Below are 11,447 nucleotides of genomic sequence, written 5' to 3' on the forward strand. Positions count from 1 at the left end.
TAACTTAATTAGTTTCAATAGATTTATCAATTTAGATTTATCTAATTCAACTGAAAACTGCACGTAGGCCTTTATGTCTAATATGTTGTGTACATATAAAATAAATCTTTCTCATATAGTAGAGAAAGATGCAAATAATGTTAGTTGTCTATAGATTAATGCAATAAAGTACTCTGAATTCAGACTCTATAGACATTTTTAAGTAACTTAATTTAATATCAATTGTATATAAATTTGAAACTTATGCAATAGAAGCCAACCAGCTTATGCTATAGATATATCTATATATTGAATACATTTTACATGCTATTATTATTGTAAATAGCTTATATATAGTAATAAATTGTTATATTTATTTACACATTGATGAGCAGTAATACTATCTTTCTGTAATTGACTGTGATATCTGTAACTTGCATGCATGTAATTTATTTAACATAAAAATTAAGGATTCTTAACATCATTGTCTTTGTTTTTTAATCAATACTTAAATGCATTTATATATAAGATGGTCATACGATATTAGAATTTTAATTAATTTTAATTATTTAAGATTGTGTAAATTTTATTATTTATTATTGAAATTTTTTAATTAATGGCATCGAACAATATAAATAAAATTATGTATAAAAAATAGCAGTTATAGAATTAAAATATATTTCCTAGTTACTTTACATATACATATAAATTAATTTTTCAAGGATTTATGAAAGTTCTTAGCAACCTGAAACTTCAATATATTCGAAAATTAATAATTTAAACAACTTTTTATTTGTGCTTCTATATGTTGCAAAAGCATGTACGCTGTAACAGAATGATGAAGCAGCACTAGGAGTTTTCGAGAGAAAAGTTCTTCGTAAGATCTTTGTTACTCTACGAATTGACGATGACAACCTAAACCGAATTAACCTCGAGCTATACAGGTTTTACTAAGACATTGATATGCTTCAGTGAATTTACACCTAGTGGCTTTGATGGCTTGGTCATATCGAGAATGGATTAAAATGTTCCATTGAAAAAAGTATTTGAGGTTGCAATTGAAGTAAGAAAGCGTAGAGATAAACTGAGTCTCCAATGGAGTGATTAAATTAAGAGAGTACTAACCGCATTTGATATACAAGACTGGAGAAGGTATGGACGCAGCAAAGACGCTTGTAGGGACACGCTACGTCAGACCGAAACACGGTTATGGGTTGTTATAGCAATTTAAGTAAGTGTTAAAACAACTAATATGATAAAATTATAAACGTGGTGAGGTATGAACGATATTATAATGAACAACAAAATTATGCTCAAAAGCAAGTCGGTATGGTACGGTACTATTTATGTTATATATTATCATTGTGGTATATACTATAAGACAAATAGATGTAGTATGGTATTCAGAACAATTGGCATCACGGTTTTGTTAAAAAAAACTGACAGTTAAAAATAGAGTAAACAAAGACAGCTCAAGATGGAAAAACTAACTTTTTTTATCTTGTCCTTTATTTTTAATATCTATTTTATATAGAAAAAGTAGAGTTAACTTTCAATAAAATTATTTAAAAAAATGCTGATATACGGCATAAAAATCGTGACGGTACCATAACGTACTGTATCCGTTTGTATATATCTTTAGAAATATAATATCTTTATTTAAATTTAATTTTAACATTTGCAACTTAAATTATTGGACGCGTTATAGTAGGTCCTCTTCAGATAAATTAGATCCGTTTTACAGTTATGTGATCCTAATAGACACTTCACTCCCTGCAAGGTCGTTTGTCATCTTTGATGAATGACTACAATCCATACTTCACATATTCGTTGGATCCCTTTTGATATTATAATCTATATACCATTACATAAATCAGTACATATGTTTAATCATAATACTTGCAATTTTATTATATGTAAACACAGTTCCATAGAGAAACATAGATGGGTAGCATTTTACTGTTAAGTGATTCTAATGATTGCTTTGCTCTCTTTTAAACTATTTATTATTTTTGATGAATCGGATAAGTCTATGTTGTTCATGCATCTTGAACATCTTGAGAAATGTACAGTGTTCTTTAGCACAACATACCACCTGTCAATATTGTCGTCGTGGCCCATTGATAAGCAAGTACATAATAGGATGGCAATATGTATACAAAAGAAATAGTAGAGGATTATCTAAATCATGTAGAATATGAAGTTGGAGTATGAACAATTCTTAAGCACTATAGATCATTTAAGTCGTATGCATTGTATTCCCCCCAAAATAATAACTAATCTACACCATATTATCCTGTAAATATTTACATAAAATAAATAAAATAAAATTTTTAAAATAAAGTGCTCAATACTTTATATAATTATAAAATGTAATTAATTCATTTTTAATTAGTTTAAATTTTGATTTTGTTAATTATAGTACGCACAAAATTACCATAAACTTATTTTTCTCTTTGAAATACTACTAAAATCAAATGTTATGCCAAAAAGTAGAAATTATTAGTACCAAGTTAGTTTAGGGTGGAACGACGATCCTATGGATCCAACTGAACCTATTTTCCCATCGCGTTACCGTATAGAGAAGGATGATGGAGGATTAGAGGATTTCAAATTAATAATAAATAAAGCTTTAATAAACCCTTAAATACTCATTAAAAAATAGATTTCATTAATGTATAAGAGGCTTTAGAAAGTTAATCTCTAAGAAGTTTAATCTATATTGCGAATACGCTGAATAATGACAAAGTACATGTAAAGCATTTTCTTCGTTCTCAGCACAACTAAGGTAAGAATCATTGAAGGTAATATTTAATGTACTAAAACGATTTCTTAGTTGGCTATAACCTGTCATCAGGGCCACTATAAAAGTTCATTCTTTACAGCTAAACCTAGCAAAGCTAGATCAAAATATTGATTAAATTACTGAAGGTAATTATGTTCAGAATTTTTGTACTTATTAGACTCCAACAGCTTTTAAAAAATCTAATATTTTAACTTAACACTTATTTTCAGATTACAATTTAACAAAAGGGAATTAATTTATTTAATATAAATTTTTATTAAAAATGTAATCATTTTGTGCTTTGCAATTACTATATAATTGCGTATAAATAATAATAATAAAATAATATTACAAATACGTATTTTTATAAATTATTGAATTAGTTTGTGTTAAGATATTTTTTTTTTCAGCCCGTCTAAATATATAAATATTTAGACATATCTGTAAGATTGATTATGTATAATTTTCTATAATTTGATTAAGTATTACTATAAAACATATATATTTTTTTTAAACGGAATATAAATTTTATAAATTCGTTACTTATTGTATTTTTAATGAATAGCTGGCGGTGCTGGTGGTGGAGGAGGATCCCCATGACGTTCATCTCCATCTGGAGTACGACGTTTGGTATTTGTAAACTTTAATAAAGTTTCGGGGCGTATTAAATACATGATTACAGCAAGAATCATAAACATAACCATCATAACAATATTATCATCTTGACGTGCTACAGCTGGTTGCTGTAAACGTCCAGATACTAAAAATAGAAAACACATATATATATAAATAAAGTATATATACGAGAAATATATCATTTTTACCATCAATACATTCCACATCATTGCAATTTGTTTGACTGCGACGCATCTGCAAAAAAAAAAAAATCATATTTACTATTAATAAACAATAATAGATAAATAAATAAAAAAAAGTAGGTGGATAACTTACCAGTGCCAGTAGCTGTTGCATTACAAATTCATGGCTCCAGACACACTCGCATCCATCAAATTCATCTCCTCCGTTAGACATTTTTGCAATTCTTTGTTTTGTAACTGCAAAAAATATTTTTTGTTTAATTTTTTAAAATTAATTTCTTTTTTTATATTAAAATACAATTTTTTCCTCTACTTTTTTAAATATTTTTTTTTTGTTAGCGAAATTTTGTTTATATTATCGCTAGTGTCAGATTTAAGCTCCAAGCACTGGCTACAGCTTTATTTATAACTAAATTTCTCCAAAGTGTTATTCTATATCTGTGCAAAAATGAAATTCTACTGACGTGTCACATTGAATGTATACAATTTAAAACCATTAAAATTTAACTGATTACCAACTTAAAAGCCAAAGTAGATTTCCACTCAACTGAGACTAATTGCTTTTCAACCGAACTTCCCAACGCTTAAAAAGAATATAAAACTGAAAGCAACTGATAAAATATACAAACAAAATTTTTATACCATTTTATAGACTATCCAGACTTTGCGGAGAAGAAGGGTTCTCTGATTAAAAACTAAACGCTTGTAATTATTAAAAAAATATAATTACTTAAAACCATAGATGTTTTTTTTTCAATAAACACATTTTTTTAAACTCGTACATTAAAAGACATTTTCAATACAACTCACATATAAATATGAATAATAATATATCATATATAAATTTATACGTATTATCATATATATAAAGTTTGGTTCAAATCTAATAACAGTAGATTTTGATAGTAGTGAGCATTTTTTTCTCAACGTCCTATTCTTAATTATTTAAATTTGATGTTGGGTCCATTTTCTACAGGCTATACCAATTTCTTGTTATACCAATTTCATAAAGAAACGATTTGTAACTAAATTTAAATAAAACTCGTTACTCATGAATAACACTCGTTACTCGTTATTTGTAAATAACATTAGTTACTCGTGAAATAGCACTCGTTATTCGTGAATAATACTCGTTATTCGTGAATAACACTCGTTATTTGTGAATAACACTCGTTATTCGTGAATAACACTCGTTATTCGTGAATAACACTCGTTATTCGTGAATAACACTCGTTATTCGTGAATAACACTCGTTATTCGTGAATAACACTCGTTATTCGTGAATAACACTCGTTATTCGTGAATAACACTCGTTATTCGTGAATAACACTCGTTATTCGTGAATAACACTCGTTATTCGTGAATAACACTCGTTATTCGTGAATAACACTCGTTATTCGTGAATAACACTCGTTATTCGTGAATAACACTCGTTATTCGTAAATAACACTCGCTATTCCTGAACTTGTAAAACCTAAACAATTTTTATTCATAAATCCTAAACAATAGTTTAGACACCTGACCAACGCTTCATTTCTAAACAATACTCGTAACTCTTGAACAATACTCGTAACTCGTAACACACACAACACTCATAACTTCTGAAGAACACTTCTAAACAATATTCGTTATTCCTGAACAACACTTACAAGTATAGTTCCCTAACAATACTTTTCACTCCTGAACAAATTTGTCATACCTGAACCACATTTGTTATTCATGAACCACATTCATTATTCCTAAACATTCGTAATTCCTGAACCACATTCGTTATTTCTGAAGAACGCTTATAACTCCTGCACAATACTGTTTACTCCTGAACACTACTCGGTAGCTCCTGAGCAATACTTGTTACTCCCAAAAAACAATATTCACTTCTAAACCACACTTATGCTATATGAAGGTCTGAATCGATTAATAATAGGGAAAAAGTTCTCAGAGATACAAAATACTGTCACCAAAATAGATCTTTTGTGCTACAACTAACCCTTACCAAACAAAGCTCATTTAGTCTTTCGAATAAAAACGAGATTATTTTTTGAGATTAGGTCGACAGCTCCCGTTCCAGCACGCTCCGTCCTACTCAATTCTGTATAAAAGAACCATAAGATAATGAGGTAGTTTAATATACCTACACAAATAAATAGTGTTAATAATGGTAATCCAAAACAAGCATCAACACTGAAGCATAGATAATATCTATCTTCAATACTGAAGAGTGCATAGGCAAATTAAGGTAAAGGAAATAATCTCTTCTCACTTAGCTAGAGAGGCTGTATCATTTCATATGCCTTGTAAATACGGGAAGTAATTTGTTTTATGAACAGCTGAACGCATTAACAGGCGCGAATACTCCTATAAATTTTGTGAAGAGAGTTGAAGAATTGAAAAAAATTCATTTCATAATGATACATAATACTTTTTTAAGCTAATAGAAACTAAGAAATTCAATCAATACAAATAACAAAGCAACTTAATTAATATACCTATTATTTTTATGAAAGAATGCTTCTATCAAAACAGAGCTTCCATTTTTACCACGAACAATAGATATTTTTTTTTTTTAAGTGATTGCAGACACGTTTTCTTCTGATAATTTTAAGCGTAAGACTTCTACTCGTCAATCATTATATTCTTTTCCGCGTAATATTTTCCAGAATAGAAAGTGCAAATAAAGAATAGTAACGTATTTATATGGGGCTTAGATGATAGTACCAGTAAGTAGAAATTTTGATAATGAAACTTTAGAAGCACTTGAGAAAGTTATCGACTATGGAAAAAGAAATGATAGAAGAAATAGTTTAAATTTTTGATCAGAGTAAATTTATGACAGGAACTTGAGAATAACACTTATAAGAATGCTTTATACATATACCGTCAAACTTTCATAACTCGAACTTCTATAACTCGAATTTTCTATAACTCGAACTAAATAGTGCGCAATACGATTTAGAGAGCAATTTATTATAAAAAAAATCTCCATTAGTCGAACCCTTTCTTTGCAAAATGGTACTTCGAGTTATTGAGGAGTTATATATGTATATAACTACTGTTAAATCTTAGTCTAATTAGTTTAGTGAGCTGCAAAAACATTGCCAAAAAAATGTTATAGTATATACTCCCTTTAGTACAATCTTGTCTACGCAACTGTCAAAGTAGAAGAATTAAATCTCGAAATTGCACGCAACGCTGTTAATTTTTTAGTAATCTGGATTGATAACCACTAGTTTGTGGCATCATAGACGTACTCAAGTGGGAAGCGAAGGTCTGTTTCTTCCATAAAGGGTGCCTGAAGTGATTTTCCACAAGAAAAAGAGGACCCACATAATGATGACCAGCTACACCGTCCCTTCTTCTAAAAGGGATAAATTGACGTCTACAATTTAGGTATGTGTAAATGTAGGCAAATCGGTATGTATTGATTGAATTTACATTATTAATTTAATAACCATTTTTTTTTTTCAAATGATATAAACGGAAGATTATCTTAAATGAATAATCTTTTTCTTCTTTCTACAGTTTTATAAACGGACAGTTTTCAAAAGTGGTCCAACTGTAAGACGATTTCTACTTAGAATCTAGAATTTTTTTTCCTTTTTTTTTAGTCGACAGTTTTATTACAGGAAAGTCTTCAGATGTGACCAAACTCTAAGACGATTTATAGCTGAGCGCATGTGTGGCGATTTTTTGTTCTTAACCGTGAAAATTTTATCTACTATTCTTCACATATTCATTAATGTTACGATGATATCTGAATTCTACCAATTACTCATAAGCTATTTATACAATCACTTATTTTGGAGGAATCGAACGTCTATGGTGACGTTTAGTAAGTGATTGGCACTATTTTACGCAGTAGATTTTTATAGGGAACCGCAGAGCAGAAATACATATACTACTAAACTGATAAAGAGATAATATAGGGATTGGGAATAAATGATGAGATTTAGTATTGAATAAAATAATGTAATGAGGGTGGAACGAAGAGTATAAAAAAAGTAAGTTTTTTAAACACTTATAATGTATAAATTGATTATCAATTAAATTTAATTATTAATGTTTGGAATACTAAATCCCGAAAATATAGTAGAAGCGAAGCCAAAGAGCTGGCGAACAATAGAGTCATGTCTGATTTAAGTCCTCAAAGCGAAAAAATTAGACCTAGAAAGGAGAAACAGAAACTAAGCTAATAAATAGTGCAGACATTAAGAGAAAGTGGAGGTTTGAACGCAAATCGAAAATCACAAGAGGTTGGCTTTTGGCTTTCGTTTTTGAATCAATGCGAAAGTGGTTCCGAGGGGAATGAGTCTCGGTTAAGAGGAGATGTTTTAGCCATATACTACATATTAATGTTTAGTAGTCGGGCACACCATTCCGACGACGGCCGGTATGACGGTGCATAAGGCATTGCACTAAAAAAAATCTATTAATATAAAATTTTAAAATAAAAAACTGTTTTCGAATTTATATTTATTAATATAGTCTTCTTCTATATAAAGTTATCGTTTCGCAACTTTTCGACTTCTAATCTTATCAATCATAGAATAAAGTTAATTCATAGAGCACTTCTAATTAAGAAGTCAAAAAACTTGAGAACTTTATATAGAAAAGGATTACATAAATAAAAATAAAGAGGTTTTTCGAACAGTAGTGAACTACAACAACAAAAATTCATTTTATATTATTTTAAATAATTGAATTTTTGGCTGATAATACAGCTCTTTCGAGTATTGCCAAATATCGAGTGTTCTTGGAAGTAGTTCTTGTATTTAATTATTCGTAAATAATTTTTTGAGACTGCAAGTACCAGAAATCGAACTCGTACCCTGCCAAATTTGAAACTTAGAGTCAGCGCACCTTAACTAACTGACTCAAAGCCGTACTTGACTTTATGTTTTATTAACAAATTCACTTGCTGTGTTGATATTAGAACGAAATCACAAACCAGCTGTAGAATAATTGAATCAAATATTTCTATTTCTATTTTTAATTTTTAAATTTCAATACTTTTTTTTTGTAGAGACATTATTTATTGCATGTATCTTGTGTATATAGCCTCATCTAGGACCGTAATACTGAGAAAGTCATGCTAATGTTGCTCCACGAGTCGCACGGGCGACAATTTTTAACTTAAGTTAACATTTATAACATTTTAATAATAAATAAATAATTAAGAATAAGTCAACATTAAATAAAAACAAAAACAGTTAAATGTAACTGAAGTTCGCTACGCGACCCTTTTTTACTCGCTGGCTTAAGAGTACATATATGGGCGTGGGTGTGTGTGTGTGTATACAGTATTATTTGTTAAAATAATTAAAACTAGAACTTTATTAAAAAAATATTCAAGTGTAGAGTGAAATGTGAATACAAAATAATCACGAACTCAGGAAAACCTTGAAAATCGAAGTATATAAATTGTGTCACAAAATCTAATATTTTTTTTAACCCGATAAGAATTGTATTTTTTACTTTAAACAAAACCAAAACGTCGGCAAAAAAGCCATAAAACAGATTGTTTGTTTTCCTTTAAAAAAAAATGCTATAAAAAATTCTCGTTTCTGTTTTTTTTTTTTAAAAATAAAAATTATTTGCAAATGTTTTCTGTAAAATAAAAAAATACAACACAAAATAATTTATAGTTAAATAATAATTAAATTAAATGTTATCTCTAACGTTTTCCGACAGTTATGAAGATGTAAGAAACGAACGTTTTGTAAAATTGCAAATGTTTATGATAATAAAAACTTACAATTAAACAAATTTCAATATTTTGTTTATTTATAACAACTTTTTGCTTATTTATAACTGCAAAAACTAAAAAATTCTAATTATGTATAAATGACATATGCACTCATTGATATCGAAATATAAGCACAAATGTTTAAAAGAAAGTAATTTAAAGAAATTATTATTAAATTGTACACATTAAACCAGTTTGAATCGTGGCGAACGCCATATATTGCATTTACTATATAATTAACGTTTATTTATTTACAAGCATATAGAGAAGAGAAACTTTTAACAATTTAAGTACCGCCCTCTCTATGATGTAATTACTTGCTAATAACAAAAAAATTCAATTAATTTTTCACTTTCAAAATACAATTTAAGACATTACTGACACAATTTCAAAAAAAATTACATTAATATTTGCATTTAAATAAATTGTTTATAATGTAACAATATAGCAACATATCCTACCAACAAACTCACAGAAGTGCTACTGAAGTATAAAGTGAATGACAGAAAATAGCAAAAGGAAAATAGCAAAAAGAAAAGAGCAAATAACAGTTTTAGCAAAAAAAAACAGTGTTGTATTTTGTAACAAATATACTATGGCTATGTTTTCTATGTATTTAATATGCTATGTTTAAGCAATTGTTAAGAATTATTTTAAAACAAATTTTAAAATTAATAAAAAGAGCGTCAATGCAGAAAAATTAAAAATGCTCGTTATTCGTTCATAGCTTATTGACATAATATACATGCATATTTATTTTCTTCTTAATTCCTACTAATATGCATTTTTTTATGATGGAAAATTATTTCTGTTAAGAAAATAACACAAATAATATGTTCATAAATATAGATTTTATATTGCATTTCAAATTTTCATCAATTGTATTGAGGCTAGTTGAGCCAGTGCCGTTGAACACTTTTATTCTCTATTAACTGGGAACTTTCTTCATAACCACCTTGACTGGGTTATTGTTTATCACTTCATAAGACTAAGCAACAACTGACCTCAGATCTGCATATCTTTAATATATAAAAAATCATAAATATTAATAAAGTTATTTGAGCTTAAAAATTTGAAGTATATAAATAAAGTAAATTTTTTATTTAGTAATATGTAATAAAATAAAATAAATAAACATATATTTGGTGCTTTTCCTTTATCTTTTGCTCACAAAGTCTGCGAATAATTTCAGTGTGAATAATAATCGCAAATCCGGATATTCAAAGATTCCAGATTCGATTTAATTTTGAACTCTGGAGATGTCGTTTACTATCCGATTAATCGGATTCTCCGAATACTTCCTAAAACGGAATACGAAAAGCACTAGAATATAGTTAAAATATTTGTGCATATAAATAATTTGTTAAAAAACTAATTTTTAAAAAAGTGTGTCATTTAACAATTTATAAAATAGCTCGTTTCAATAATAAAAGTAATTATATATTTGATGGTTCGGTTGGCTTAACTGAAAACTTATTTACACCGAAAACCCTAACTGTAACTGATATATAATGATTCTAAGATATTATGTAATGATTATATATTGCGATGAATTTTTTTTAAATTGCTAAAATCAACTCAAAGAACCTTTCCAATGTGCATTTTTGGCTATGGGCCTAGTCTCTCCTTCAATCAGAAATGTAGAAGCTGTTGGGAAGAAGAGGAAATAAACGAAACAACTGAAGAGTTTTGTCTAAATGCTCAAGCCTGGTAAAGCAAAACATTAAACTATGAATATTTTCTATTCTAAAAATAGAAATTACAAAAATAACCAACCTACCAGGTTAGTTTTAAAACTTTCAATCGCAGAGCTAAACATCTTAAGACTTGAAACTACCAACCTTAATTTACAATTGGCAATTGGCTCTCTATATTGACATGGGATGAAAGAGGGGAGCATTAAGCTTAATAACGCTAAAACCATTTACAATAGCTTTACAATAAGAAATATAACTTATAAAAACTTATATATACATATTTAAATGGTATAAATATTCCACATGTAAACGAAGTAAAATATTTTTGAAGTAACATCCATTGCTATCTGCACTTCCTGTGATATCCATTGCGTTCTACATATTCTGTGACATTCATTGGAATTTACATATCCTTTGACATTCAT

General features: G+C 28.3%; 1 protein-coding gene across 6 annotated transcripts; it reads right to left on the minus strand.

Moving 5' to 3' along the window:
* Positions 1–3,253: 3,253 nt before the first annotated feature.
* LOC119681111 (small integral membrane protein 14-like) lies at positions 3,254–9,802 on the minus strand. Of its 6 annotated transcripts, none has more exons than XM_038094195.1 (4): positions 9,787–9,802; positions 3,716–3,819; positions 3,589–3,634; positions 3,254–3,524 (listed from the first exon to the last, which is right to left on the minus strand). In XM_038094195.1, the coding sequence occupies exons 2-4, from the start codon at positions 3,794–3,796 to the stop codon at positions 3,319–3,321; spliced, it is 333 nt and encodes a 110-aa protein (XP_037950123.1). In that variant the 5' UTR covers positions 3,797–3,819; positions 9,787–9,802; the 3' UTR covers positions 3,254–3,318. The 6 variants fall into 6 exon arrangements, with proteins under 6 accessions (XP_037950123.1, XP_037950122.1, XP_037950121.1 ...); XM_038094194.1 differs by lacking the exon at positions 9,787–9,802 and adding an exon at positions 9,728–9,785; XM_038094193.1 differs by lacking the exon at positions 9,787–9,802 and adding an exon at positions 4,098–4,180.
* Positions 9,803–11,447: the final 1,645 nt, after the last annotated feature.

Source organism: Teleopsis dalmanni, chromosome 2, assembly GCF_002237135.1.
Source record: "Teleopsis dalmanni isolate 2A chromosome 2, ASM223713v2, whole genome shotgun sequence".
NCBI classification, from domain to species: domain Eukaryota; kingdom Metazoa; phylum Arthropoda; class Insecta; order Diptera; family Diopsidae; genus Teleopsis; species Teleopsis dalmanni.